Genomic DNA, 15,033 nt, shown 5'->3' with positions numbered 1-15,033 from the left:
TCCCATCAAGAGATTTATTTTCTGATATATATTTTTCTCTGTGGGTCCCTACCAAATCTGGCTCATTTTTAAACTTCATTTTATAGGCTTTTTCCATCCCACCAAATATAGTAAATGTCATTCTGTTCTGGCTTTGAAGTGTATTGCTGATGATTGGCAGATAGACTCTAACCTAATCCTTAGTCTCCATTTACATACAGTGATCTCTGCCCCATGTTCTGTTAGGTTGCAAAGGGTAAAAACCTTGATAAACTACCCACTTCTATTTTCAAAGAAACAAACCAGATGCTGGTTAGAAGCCCACAAACAGGATATGATTGGGACAGCCACTTGCATTTTTCAGGAAATATTAGTCAAAATTGAATCATTTCTGCTTATGAAAATATTCTTTACTTAGTTCTGGAACACAAATGGAATATTGTGTTGAAATGTCTTGGCTTCCTGGAAAAAATAAAAACTATTATTTTGATTTGTGCTTTTGATTGTTTTATGCTTGGTATAAAGCAGGTAGTCCTCAACTTGCAACAATTCGTTTAGTGACCGTTTGAAGTGACAAAGGGACTGAAAAAAGTGACATGACCATTTTTCACACTTACGGTCCTGTGATCAAAATTCAGACACTTGGCAACAGACTCGAATTTATGACGGCTTCAGTGTCCCTGGGGTCATGTGGCCCCCTTTTGCAACCTTCTGACAAGCAAAGTCAAAGGGGAAGCCAGGTTTATTTAACAACCATGTTACTACTTTAACAACTGCAGTAATTCACTTGACAACTGTGGCAAGAAAGGTCATAAAGCAGTGCAAAACTCACAACAAATGTCTCAGATAGCAACAGAAATTTTGGACTTAATTGTGGTAGTAAGTTGAGAGCTGCCCCTAAATAGTGGCTGGCCATCTGACTATAGTTTTTGGATTGTATGGTTACTCATTTTTCTTGATTACTGTATATTGAGAGGTTGCTTTTGAGATTGCTTCTGTATAATTTGATTGGAGTGATAGAAAATGCTGTCAATAAGTAATAGGGCACAAGAAAAGCAAAGCAAGATTGAAACTAATCAAAGCTTAGCATGTATGAATCCAGCTGCAATGATTTGGGTATGTACGTCATCAAACATACAGGGTGATTTTAGTTTTTAAAATTCTTTTCTTTTAAAATAATTCTTTTAGAAGAAATGGAGAATATATTTCTATTTTCAGAGGGAATAACTGTAGGTTTTACATTGTTAGTTTTACTCTTCACTACAGTATTTAAGAATCTAGTCTGATTGATCTCTTAATTTAGCTTGCTATTTTCTCCAATCCCTTACAGGTAGAATGTGAAGTGTTTATTCTAAAGTTCACGGCCTGTTCCCTGTGGGCTTTGATATATCATTTCATTCATTAAGTTACTTCAATAAGTAGCTTCAATGAAAACTTTTATTTGAAGCTCTCTGATTTGGTAGCCTTAGTAAAGAATTCTCCCAGTGATTTATTCTGTGGAGTTATGGTTATTGCAATTTAGAAAGAATTTTGACATATGCCTTGGTGTAGATGTTTTGGAATTGTCAGACTATTGGTTTTTTAAAATACTGATGTCACCAAAAGATTTTCTTGTAGAATAAAAAATAGACGTGAAAAACACCTTAATTGATCTAGTCTAACCAACCCCAAGCTAATTTATTTATTTTATTTTATTTTATTTGTCAATTGTTTACAAGATAATAAGTATAAGTGTATACATAGTTATGAATACATGAAATGGGTACATATAAGAAAAATAAAATAAAAATAAAAGAAACAATAGGACAGGGACGGTAGGCACGTTGGTGCGCTTATGCACGCCCCCTAGAGACCTCTTAGGAAAGGGGTGAGGTCAATAGTAGACAGTCTAAGGTTAAAGTTTTTGGGGTTTGGGGAAGAAACTACAGAGTCGGGTAGAGTATTCCAGACATTGATCACTCTGTTGCTGAAGTCGTATTTCCTGCAATCAAGCTTGGTGCGATTAACCTTGAGTTTGTATCTATTGTGTTGCTCTTGTGTTGTTATGGTTGAAGCTGAAGTATTCATTGACAGGTAGGACATTGCAATGTATGATTTTATATACCATGCTTAAATCAGACCGAAGACGGCGTAATTCAAGGTTTTCTAGTTCTAGAATTTCAAGTCTGGTGGCATAAGGTATTCTACAACAAGTAGAGGAGTGGAGAACTCTTCTTGTGAAATATTTCTGGACTTTCTCAATTGTGCTAATACAAGCAGTCCTTAACTTAACAACCACAATTGGACTGGAATTTAAGAAATAAGTCGTTAAGTGAATCTATTCTCCCAAATGGGTGTTTTTTTCTGGAAACCAGCAAAATGGATAGCAATTTGTCATGTGACTGCAGGATGTTGCAACCAGTCATAAATGCGGGCTACATGCCAAATACTCAAAATGAAGTAATGCGACTGTGGGAGGGTGCAGCATTTTATGAAGACCAGAAGTGCTTTACAGATCGCAAGGTATCCTTTCTGAGACTGTTGTAATTTTGAACGGTGGTTAAATGACCGGTTGTAAGTCAAGGACCATCTGCAAAGGTAAGGTACTGGTCTAGAACTGGTAGAGTCCTTGAAATATTTGACTGATACCAATTTTCTTAAGTGGTCTGTTGGATTAGATAATTAGAAGAAAACTAATTTCTTCTAGATTTTAGAAACATCTTGTGGGAAAAGAAAAAACAGCAGCTAAGTAACTTTGAGCTTAACTCACATAAAAAGCTCCTTATCAGGTGCAAGTAACCAGGAACAGGAGCTGAGTTCAAAGAACTACAAGTTTATTACATGCAATCTGTACCCAAGAATCTGATCTACTAATGTTCAAGCCAAATGGCTGCTAGATAAGGATCAATGGAATTCACTGGCGGTTGGATGTGGGTCTCATAGGACGCATTGACTCCAAACTGATGATGCATTTGATCCTGCCCTCAGGCTTAGCCTGCTCATTTCCTACATCCTTGCAACAAACCTCTGCCAAAGGGAGGAATACCAGAAATGCTGAAATCATCCATTTATTACCCTCCCTGCATGCCCACTAAAGCCAGGATTGTTCTAGAGTGGCCTCCACCAGCCCATCTCCTTGTCCTAGATCTACTCCCAGCTAGCTAGCTCCTTTCTGCCTATATACATCATTCTTCAATTTTCATTCCCTAATGTTCACATTCCATATGATTGCCCCACCTCCTTCCAAACATAGCCTCTAAAGTTTGATTGATTCCAAGACATTATGAACGCCAACCTGCTGCTTTGGGATTTGACAATGTGACATTGAAACATGCCAGCCATGGCTTGTGGAGCTTACAGACCAGCAGAATTTACTCACCAGTGTTCTTGGAGAATAAGGTTACTGGTCAGGCTCTTTGTTCAGACTAATTATCTGTATACAGAGAAACTTGAATAACCAATTGCTAGAGAATAATTAGGGGACGATTATCCTTTTGTCTTTTGGTCACTGTAGGAAATGTTGGTATTAAACCAACAATTTGGTCCAAAAGAGGTTTCTTAGATAAAAATTTGGTTGGAGTGTGCATTAATTTCATATTCTGTATTTCTTCAGGAGGTCAAGGAGTTGTAAATAGGTTTTTCTCCTCCTATTTTCCTCTACAGTAGCCCTGTCAGATCAGTTGGATGATACATAAAGACTGATCCAAGTCACCCAGTGAGTCCATGTTTGAGAGTAACCTTGAACTCGGTGTTCCCAATTCTGTCTCAGTGCTAATTAACTACACCATGCCGGCTCAGTGTTTGTAAGATTTCTGTCCTATTTTCCTTTTAGCAATCAAAGTATCCAATGATAGGAGCAGTTGTCTATGGAGTCTCAGTCACCCAGGTCATGATTGTCCCAACGATGCTTTTTGAAAAGGCAACTGAACTTCGTTTTTTCCTTGATGATGTTTCATTTCTCATCTAAGAAGCAAAATGTTTTCAAGGAAAAAGCAAAGTCCAGTTGCCTTTTGAAAAAGCACCTTGGGATAATAGCAGTTGTAAAGTGCTCCCTGGCCAATAACTTCAGTGTCTTTTGAGTTTCTCAAATATTGATTATGTCTTATAAACTTCCTCCTTCAATATCTACAGCTATCAGCAATAATACTAGGTTTATCCAAACTAATGGGCCACTTTCCTGCCATCCCTTATGGATAGCAATTGTATATTCTCGTTTGAAATTAAGATCAAGTCAAGAAGCATATGTCTTTCAAATGGCCTGCACAAGACAGCAGTGGCATTCGAAAAAGCGCCCTTTGCCAAGGCTGGGATAAAATATGTTTCCGCACTCCGTAAGCAGAAAGGGAAGAGGGTCAGAGCAGGCATGGAAGACATAAAATGGACACCTAACATCAAAAACATCAAAAAAGCACAACAAAGAATGTTCTTTTTGCACCAACTCAGAAAGCTCAAACTGCCCAAGGAGCTGCAGATTCAGTTCTACAGAGGAATTATTGAGTCCATCATCGGCACCTCTATAACTGTCTGGTTTGGTTCTGCAACCCAACAAGACAGAAACACAGACTTCAGAGAGTAATTAGGACTGCAGAAAAAACAATTACTACCAACCTGCCTTCATCTGAGGACCTGTATGCTGCACGAGTCAAAAAGAGGGTTGAAAATATTTACAGACCCCTCACATCCCGTACATAAACTATTTCAACTCCTACCCTCAAAACGTTATAGAGCACTGCACACCAGAATAACTAGACACAAGAACGCCATCACTCTGCTAAACAAATAATTCCCTCAACACTGTCCAACTATTTACAAAGTCTGCACTATTAATCTTATCATCACTCCTTATCAGTCATCCCCTCCCACTTGTGACTGTATGACAGTAACTTTGTTGCTTGTATCCTTACAATTTATATTGACTGTTTCCTAGTATGATTGGATTGCTTATTTATACCCTATGACTATTATTAAGTGTTGTACCTCATGATTCTTGACTCTTGACGAATGTATCTTTTCTTTTATGTACGCTGAGAGCTTATGCACCAAAGACAAATTCCTTGTGTGTCCAATAAAGAATTCTATATTCTATTCTATTCTATTCATAAGCAGCAATTCAATGAACCAGATGCACAGACTGCCTGCCCATAGAACTTGAAAGAAAAACATGGGGGTTAACAAGAATAAAGATTGTCAGAGGAATGTTTATTGCAAACAGGCAATTGCAAGAAGGGAGGAAGCAACTGATAGACAAGAATAAGAGGAACAAAATCTTTTAAATTATTGGTTTTGAACTGTAACATTTTTATTCCTAGCCCCTCTCCTGTGTATCAACCTACTGCTTATAAAGTGCATATAGCTATTAGGTGCACAGGATAGTTAGTACTACTAATAAGTCAGAATTACTAATCTCTCTTCATACTCCTTTGCATGTGGCAAGGAAGGTGTGCATTTTATTAACCGATGCTTCTTAACCAGTAATCCCAAAGGTGCTTTTCAAAAGGCAACTGGACTTTCTTGGGGGGTTTTTTTCTTTCCTTAAAAATGTTTCACTTCTCATCCAAGAAACTTCTTCACGTCAAGTTTCAATTCAAGAACTAAAGAATCTTGGATGAAAAGCAAAATATTTTCAAGGAAAACAAAAACCAAGTCCAGTTACTTTTTGAAAAGCATCCTTGGGACAACTATGACCTGGATAATTGAGAATCTCCATAAACATTTGGCCAGTAATGTTGCAGGGTTACACAGAACATTGGTGGTAAGAGATTTGAAATCAGAGATTAGAATTATTCAGGGATCTTGTTTTGCTTTTGCAGGAAAAAAATATTATATAAAAAAAAATCCTTACTCAACTCTCCAAAGTTGGATTTATACAGTTGTATTTAAAAGAAAAGAGAGGAGATAAAAAAAAACAGTGTTGTTTTTTTGCAGAAAACACAAGTTTTAACTTTTAAAATTCACTCACACAACATAGTATGGCCACTAATTTAGGGGAGATTAGATATATCCACAGATGAGGAACAATCTGTTGATAGCTATTAATACAGCCAGTAAAGTAGAATCTCCCCATTGTGAGGTAGCATTACTGATCTTGATTTAAGGCAAAACATAGTTGTTGTACTGCTTAGATTAACATAACCCTGATCACATTCTGGAAAGCCTTGATTGTTCTTCCAGGCTTTGGGTGGGGTGGAGGGAATCTTTAATTAAATATTCTTGACATATTTTGCATCTATTTTGCCTTGATTTCCTATCTTGATTATTTCCTTTATATTCTTATTTACCTGATTATATTCCTATCTCATTTTCCTTTATGTTTTATGCTGCCAAAAATTGTTTTGGAGTTCCAGAATGGAATCGGATCAATAAAATAAAATATTTGTGTTCATGAAAGTCACAAATTATTAGTTGTTAAATCAGCTCAATATTATTATATTATAATATTATTTTCCTTTTCTGAGAGAATTAAACCTCCTAGGAGCTGGTTTGGGGGATTATGTATCTTGTCCTTGGAACAGGGTTAAGCTAAGCCTCAGGCTACATATTTCTGTTGGCTCATATTTTTTTCAGTATCTTTTAGATAGTGAAAACTAAGCATGAACAAAGAGCTGTGTATTTCACTCTGAATTCCAATAGAGATGCCAGCTTTTTTCCAACCTATTACACCCCAGATTTATGAAGCTATAGCTCCGTCATCTCTAGCAATTGTGCATTTCTGTAGAATGGAAGGAAATGTATTCCAGCCCATCTATATATGCTATCAGTTTGGAATGTATGCTTAGCTATCTGCTTCAAGGCATATTAAGATCAATAATATTATACAGTCCCTTTAATATTAAACTAAACATGCAAAGTGTTCCTTGTTTGAACAATAGGATTCATATGTTTGCTGATGCTAATTGAAAGAAACAGAAGATACAATAAAGGAGAAAAACAGGCAAGATATAAAAATAAGATGGTTCTACACACATTTTCTGGGTCATAAAACACAGTCAGAAAAGGGGAAAATGAACGGAATTTTTTTAAAAAAATGAGTGGAACTAAAATCTGTATAGCATTTAAATTTTAACTAAACTTACACTGAATATGATTACTTTCCACTTCTATGTTGAATTATTTCCTCCCTATCGGGTTTGCTGATTTATTTATTCATTTATTATAAGTGTTTTTATGCCAGTTCAGTTTTTAAAAATCTGAACAGCTTACAAAAGCACAGGTGCTGTATCATAATATATAGCAACTTATAGCCACATCCAAGATTTTCAGGAATCACGAATTTTTTTTTAATTTAGTTATTTTTACAAATAACTCAAGGAAGCGAACTTACATAATACTCCTTCCTCCTCCTGTTTTCTCCCCAACAACAATCCTGTGAGGTGGTTTGGGCTTAGAGAGAGAAAGTGATTGGCCTAAAATCACCCAGCTGCTGGCTTTCATGCCCAAAGGGAGGTCTAGAATTCATCATCATCTGGTGATTATCCCAAAGTCACCCAGGCAACTTTTGTACCTAAGGTGGGGTTAGTACTCCCAGTTTCCTGATTTCTAGTCTGGTGCTTTGACCCTTAGACCAAGTCTCAGATTGTACACCTCTAAAATAAAGCAAGTAAGACACAAGAATTGAAACCGTTTTGTGCGTTGTTTAGTGATGAATAACTTTTTCGTGTTTCCTTTTTTGCTCATTACTAAATTCTATTTTAAAATAACAGGACAAATGTGGGCAGGAGAGCAAGAAACAAAGGATAATTCCTATGGCAGCGGCCCCCAACCTTTTGGACACTAGGGACTGGTTCCATGGAGAGAGGTTTTTCCAGAGACTGGAGGGGGCATGGTTTCAATGTTCTGCCTGCATCCCATGGATGTGGCTTCACTTGTTTGTCCGGCCCAGTTTCTGGCATGCCGTGGCCCAGTGCCAGTCCATGGACCAGGAGTTGGGGATCCCCGTCCTATGGAATAGGTTATTTTCTCTGTAGAAATTATTTTCTTTCCATGTGGTCTTGCCTAACCTCTCTGTAGGTACAAGTGGTTCAGTGAAACCTGGTACTGTCTGCATCTAGAGAGGCTTGGTGGCGCAGTGGTTAGAGTGCAGTACTGCAAGCTACTTCCCTTGCAATTTGACAGATCGAATCCCACCAGGCTCAAGGTTGACTCAGCCTTCCGAAGTGGGTAAAATGAGGACCCAAATTGTTGGAGGCAATATGCTGACTCTGTAAACCACTTTGAGAGGGCTGTAAAGCATTATAAAAGCAGGTATATAAGCTCATAAGTTGTTACATTCTATCTGATGTAGCACATAGAAGCAGAAATATCAAGAAGGTTCTACTACTGAAGGAACAGAGGAAAAGGAAGAAAACGAATAAGGGTGGCTGACTTGACCCCAAAGCGCATACACACACACACACACTCATACACGCATACACACCGTTTTTAAGAAGAGGTTGGACATCCATTTGCCTGAAACAGTATAGGGTTTCCTGCCTGAGCAGGAGGTTAGACTCACCACCCCCCCCCAGCCCTTTATAATAAAAAAAAAAAAATCTCCTACGCCCCAACCAACCAAAAAAAAAACAAAACCCCCCCACAAAAAAAAAAAAAAAAAAACAAAAACAACACAAACCCCGTGTCAAGTCAAGGTTCGAAAAAAAAAAAAAAAAAAAAAAAAAAAAAACCCAAAAATGACCCAAGCACCACCCACACCCACCCGTTTAAGGGGTTGACAGCAAAGTATAGTCCGCCTGACGGGGGGGGAAGAAGACCTCCAAGGTCCCTTCCAACTCTGTTATTCTGTTCTGTTCTGTCCCTGTTCCTATTCTTAGACAATTGGTTCAGCTCCTTTCCCAAAAGCTATTGCCATGGTTTACAATTTACATTTGAGAGAAATACAGGAAGAAAGTAGCTCTGTGAACAGCCAAAAGTCCTTCGAAAAGGTTTCACAAGAATACCTAACAGTATGTGAGGTTTTGAAAGCGCTTTGTATGAACAGAGAGAAGTGGCACCACAGGCATTGGAGCCATCAGAGGCAGCAAAGAATGACAATTGCCTTTAAATTCAAACCAGACGTGTCTAGTCCTGCATCCTGTTTTCCAATACACTGGCCAAATAGGATGACCTCTGGATAGCAGCCAGCTTGGGTTTGATGGAGTCAGCTATCTTCTCTAATAACTGGTTAGTGTGAGATGGCATGGCTCAGTGCTGAATGAATTGATTCCATTTAGCTTGTGGAATGCCTTCTTAGGCTGACTATCCTGGTGTCTGTTGTCGGGGAAAGATTTCTTCTTTTTTTAAAAAGAATAAAAAACATTTAAGTTTACTTGTTAGATATTTCGCATTAATCACAATTATTGGCAATTTTTCCTTTTGTTTTTATGCTAGTGCTGTTTTATTTTGCAGAGAATCTTAACCGTTTGGAGAAATCCTGCATGTAACTGAAATACAAATGCATCCATATAAGATTAGTTGGAGGAAAACAGAGGTGTATCTAGTTCACCAGCATACTCTTAACACAGATATTCGTTGTTCAGAAAAAGAGCTTTGTTGGATGAGATTAAATTGTACAGGTAGTCCTTGACTTACAATAGTTCTTTTAGTGACCGTTCGAAGTTACCGTGGCACTGAAAAAAGTAATGCTTCTTTGTTTTCATCCTTACAATTGTTGCAGGATCTCCATGGTCATGTGACCAAATTCAGACGCTTGGCAACTGACTCATATTTATGAAGGTTGCGATGTATGTCCCAGGGTCATGTGATCAGCTTTTGCAACTTTCTGAAAGTTGCAAAGTCAATGGGAAATTCAAATTCATTTAACGGCCATGTTATTAAGTTAACAACTACAGTGATTCACTTAACAGCTGTGGCAAGAAAAGTCGTAAAACGGGGGGAAATTCACTTAACAAAACTGTCTTGCTTAGCAACAGAAATGTTGGGCTCAATTGTGATCGTAAGTCGAGGACTACCTGCATTTCCTCCCTTTTGTGTTCTCTTTCCAAAACCTGTCGGGCAGAGGCCTTTAGAAAGCCCCCAAAGAAGGCAAAAAGCTAACAGTTTTGTCCATGTTTCCTTTTCTTGGTATTTAGTACTAAGGCTTAGACTGCCCCGATATTTGGATATTTCACATAGACTTATGATCTTCCCGTGAAAATGCATTTTCAGAGCCTTTAAAAAGCCTTTAAGAAGATGCTGGATCAGCATTCAGCTTTCCACTCTACCTGCCTCTTTTCATTTGACTTTACTTCCATGTTGCGAAGCAGCCTCCAGTTCTCCTTTTCTTGCTATATTTATGCACTTGCCCTCTGATTCACTCATGGTGGAGACAAGGATTAACTAGACAGATGTCCAGAAAGTCAGATCCTTTCATCCTTACATCCGTTTTTCTTCATCAGCAAACACCAGAACTTTGCCTAGTTTGGTAGTTTGGGTTTTTGTCAACACGTGCTTCCATCGTAGCTTCCCTTTTCTTGGGTCACTTCCTTCCTTAGAATTGGTTTCCTTCTGTTTCTTTTTCTGCTTTATTGTGCTCCTCACATCCAGCTTTTCTTCCTTATTCAGTGAGCAGGTGAGCACACTGTAATAAGCTGGTGTTCAAAATACCCAGGAAGGGTTGATCCTTCTCTGCACTGGCTTGCAGAGGATGACCCCCATCTCATTATAAATACTTCTTTCTCTGGATTGAGGCTGTGGTGGTGTGAAACATTTTACAACTCTGAAATCTTCTCAAGCTGTGGATGAAGTTCTCCCCTTTGTCCTCTGGGCAGCCATATGCATGTAAGCTACAGTACTGGGTGTAAAATTGTCCCAAGATTAGAAATAGCAGTCTCAGCAGCTGCTTTGAAATGTCCACATGTGTGAGCCTGGCTGTAGAGTGCAGGCTTTGGGGAAACTAAACGGTCCAAGCTCCAATTTTCTTCTAAAGACTGAAAAATATCCCCTCTCCTGCCTTCCTATCCATTCTGTTCTTTTTATTCGTTTGAAACCTTGAATCACCCAATCACTTTCTGCTTAATTGTCTATTAAACAGAAGAGCTTCTAATGTTTTGATTGCTGAAATTTTCTAAATGTTTCTAATTTTCTAATTATTAGGAATGTTTATTTCTAAACAATTATGAAAGGCCTGAAATTTTCTAACGTTTCTAAAAGTTTCTAATGTTTTGATTGCTGAGCGAGAAGTGAAAGACTAAGGCTGACATGATAGTAGTATTCCAGTATTTGAGCGGCTGCCACAAAGTAGAAGGGGCCAACTTATTTTCCAAAGCATCAGAAGGCAAGACAAAAAACAATGGAAGGAAATTAATCAAGGAGAGAAGCAACCTGGAATTAAGGAGAAACTTCCTAATAGGGAGGACAATTAACCAGTGGAACAAGTTGCCTCCAGGAGTCGTGGGTCTTTCATCACTGGGGGTTTTGAAGAAGAGACTGGACAGCCACCTGTCTGAAACGGTATAGGGCAGAGGTGTCAAACTCATGGCCCGCGAGCTGGATGTATCACGTGCTGGCCACGCCCACGCCCAGTTTAGTGAAGGGGAAAAAAGTCACGAAATGTCACGTGATGCCGCCGTGATGTGAGTTTGACACCCCTAGGATAGGGTCTCCTGCTTGGACTAGAAGACCTCTAAGATCCCTTCCAGCTCTATTCTGATTGATTGAGATAATATAACTTGGCCAGCAGCTTTTAGTCAGGTAGCATAACTGATGGATGCATGTGCATAACGTACTGCAGAAATCAAAGCAATCATAGATAGACTTCCAAATTATCTGCATGCACTGTTTGACCGGAAAACTTGCATTCTGCAATGCATTGAGACATGGAAGATTCAAAAGGAAGCTTAGTGACAACATAACCATGTGGCTGAAACGTGCCTTGTAGCGTAAGTTGTAAAATGTAGGTTACACCATTATAATAAAAATATACTATCCTACATTATTGCTTATAAAATTCTACAGCTTTCATATATCTGATGTCTTTCAAATATTTAGCTATTTATCCTCATAAAGAAGGAACCTTGCAGAGAAGCTTTTGGGCACCAAGGCAGGTTCCCAATTGATGTTCCACCAGGAAACCAAAGCCAACGGCATCCAAGGATGGTCGTGTTGTGCAGATTGTAAATGCAAATGTTTTCTAAATGTTATTACTGAAATTTAAACTTCATGTGTCTTAGATCACCCTGTTCAGCATGCTACAGTGTTGAAGAAAAGATTAATTCCAGTAATTTTTTGCCCTGTCACCCTTTTGTATGCTCAGTAAATCTCATTGGCTGCATGTAAGCCTACAGTTAATGAAAAGTTGAATAGGTATTGCTATATCTCACCCGTTGCGACCAAACTGACATTTACCTTTGTTTTTGTAAACCATGCTGATAGGGAAACATATAATTTAATGGTTTGTGGATTTTTGAAAATTCTAACAGCTCCCCATAGATTTCCGATGTTGCCATTTTTATCTAAGTAAGAGAAAATGCCCAGTTCCTTCGTTACCCTTCTGACACAAATTTTGGAATGGCTAATAAGCTGTCATAACCTAACATTTGGAAGCTGCATGGATTTCTCCCTCGCCCTTCCTTTTGAAGCCAGTGATTTCAGATTAACATTTTTAAAAAGCTTTAGCTGGTCCTAATTTAGAACTAATTTTATGTCTGTCAGGCCTCCCTTTTATTTCTCCTTTCCTGCATTGTACAGCGTCAATTAACAGTGTACATTTTCGTTGGTAGGAAATGAATTGGTTCCAGACCTTAACTCAAGTGGGATATTAGCCCCAGCAACTGTACTAACCTAATGGTAGATGACCTGATCTTTTAACTACCTCTATTGCCAAACCAGCTGCCTTAATCAGTCTTAACCAATGTCAACAATTAGGTAATGTCTTATCTTCATCTTCCCATAATGTGTGTTTGAATGCTTGAGTGTGCGTGAGGAAGAGAGAGACAGAATCTATGCATGAATATTCAAATTAACTGTTTAAAGATGTTGTGTAATTCCCTTTTTGATTGAGATAGAAAGCAGTGAGAAAGCTGAATTCATCTGTACTTCGATCTGGGTCAGAGTAGAGAGAATATTGTTTCTAGTCTTGAAAAATGAGAAAAACTTGGCTTTCATTATTAATGTATGTGCGTTTGTGAGAGTATATTTCTATATTTCTAGGTAGGCCAGAGGCTCACACACACATACACACCAACATCATCCTTAAATGTATCAAAATACTTCTTTTCTGATCACAGTGAATATGTAACCAGCTACCACCGACTCCCCCCTTCTGCACAATTATATGCAAGAAGAACAGTTTAAGGCATCATTTATTAATTGTTGTCTGAGATCATCCTCTTAAATTCTAATTTTGTCCCTACACAGGGACTTCACATAACCCCTTGACCTAGAATGTGTTTGTGTGTGTATGAACTTAGGGAAACACATCCTTCAGTGATAGGGGGTTGCCTAATTCTTCCCTGCTACAGTTGTGGGTCCTTATGCTCTTATTTTCTTCACTTCTGCAGGGAGCAACCAATTTTTAGCACCAGAGCCCACATCTTTCAGATTGATCCTGCCACCAAGAGGAACTGGATTCCTGCCAGTAAACATGCCTTGACAGTGTCCTATTTCTATGATGCTACTCGCAATGTCTATCGGATCATCAGTGTGGGAGGCACCAAGGTGAGACCTAAGGGTCAAGCAGCTTCTCCCACGTGGACACTAGTATTAGTGATACTAGTCCTGAGAAATAACTGTGATAATTCTATTCAGCAGGATCCAATCTGGATCAGTCGGCGGGACCAGAGGTTTTGCCTCCCAAGCTTTCAGAAGCCACGTACAACAGTCACTGTAAATACCACACACAGAACAGGACACACCCTCTGCTAGAGAGAAGTTCCCTGAAGATGGGCTCCAGCACGAGTCCGAAAGCTCAGAAGACACAAAACCTCTGGTTCCGCTAACCAACCCAGATTGGATTCTGCAGTATATCCTGGGACAGTATATTCGCCTTCATTTGTAATTATAGTCTCTCCTCCTTTAAGGAACTTAAGACACATACTCTTTATGTCAACCCGGTGACCTTCATTGCCAAATGGGAATTTCTACCCATGTCTCCCATGACCTTATGATCATACTGTGTTGGCTGTCCCAGAAATTTATATTTTTTAAATTAATGAAGCAGTTTGATTTGATCATGCAAAAATTCCAAAGTATGCTTATTCCAATTTTCCAACGGCCTTGATTTAGAGCCAATGAAGAACATTTAAAAATATTTGCACAGTGTTCATAACTGTGCGAGCATCTCTTCAAAAATTAAATGGTAAGGGTGGTGTGTGAGAGCTGTCCAGACTGGATAACCAACAAGCTGGAACATATGTTTAATTTGTTGCCGCCTGCCTGGGTGTCACTGCATCCTGCACCCATGCTTCCTGTCATTTTTCAAAAACTAGTTATGCAATTGCTAGGTTGTGGAAATTATTCCTTTTCTAATCTGACTCTAAAAGTCTTGGTGTTTGTCTTCCTTGTAGGCCATCATCAATAGCACCATCACCCCCAACATGACCTTCACAAAGACCTCACAGAAGTTTGGCCAATGGGCAGACAGCAGGGCCAACACAGTGTATGGGCTGGGCTTTCCTTCTGAACAACATCTCTCTCAGGTGATGAATTATAGGAAGTGAGATGGGGAAAGGACCATTTTATTTAATAAGTTTCTAAAGGATAGTTTGGATCCTACTAGCTTTTCCAAGAAAATCTCAGCAGAGATCAGTGGGTGTTCTCATTTCTTTCATTGTTTTTAAAGCAACAAAGAGTAGCATTTTAATCTCAGGAAGGATTTTACAGCTTTACAGAGTAACAAGACCGGTTCCTGGCAACCAAATTAGATCAGTTTCCCCACTTTTCATGGTGTATCACTCTGCCTTTGGATTATGGATTTCCTGTCTGGGAGGGTCAGATTAGGTAATCATACCTCTTCAGCCCTTATTCTTAACACTGGTACACCACAGGGTTATGTGTTGAGTCCCTTACTCTATACCCTTTATGTGCATGACTGCATTCCCACTCACGTTAGTAATACTATTGCTAAATTTGCAGATAATACGACAGTGGTGAGACTCATCTCCA

At 38.8% G+C, this 15,033-nt stretch overlaps 1 protein-coding gene across 7 annotated transcripts in view; it reads left to right on the top strand.

Moving 5' to 3' along the window:
* The window catches only part of HOMER3 (homer scaffold protein 3), a 49,442-nt gene that overhangs the window by 6,370 nt on the left and 28,039 nt on the right, over positions 1 to 15,033 (top strand). For 3 of the 7 annotated variants that reach the window (XM_087920647.1, XM_087920652.1, XM_087920668.1), the window contains 4 exons: positions 9,007 to 9,114; positions 12,651 to 12,795; positions 13,431 to 13,587; positions 14,436 to 14,567. In XM_087920647.1, coding sequence (XP_087776773.1) covers positions 12,782 to 12,795; positions 13,431 to 13,587; positions 14,436 to 14,567 — 303 coding nt within the window. In that variant the 5' untranslated portion in view covers positions 9,007 to 9,114; positions 12,651 to 12,781. The remainder of the gene's footprint in view (positions 1 to 9,006; positions 9,115 to 12,650; positions 12,796 to 13,430; positions 13,588 to 14,435; positions 14,568 to 15,033) is intronic. The other 4 variants (XM_087920655.1, XM_087920658.1, XM_087920661.1 and 1 more) reach the window with 2 other exon arrangements.

Source organism: Pseudonaja textilis, chromosome 1 (assembly GCF_049901715.1).
Source record: "Pseudonaja textilis isolate UNSWEBS1 chromosome 1, rPseTex1.2, whole genome shotgun sequence".
NCBI classification, from domain to species: Eukaryota; Metazoa; Chordata; class Lepidosauria; order Squamata; family Elapidae; genus Pseudonaja; species Pseudonaja textilis.
Note: the sequence above shows the minus strand (reverse complement) of the source record. Positions and strands in the feature narration are given on the sequence as shown.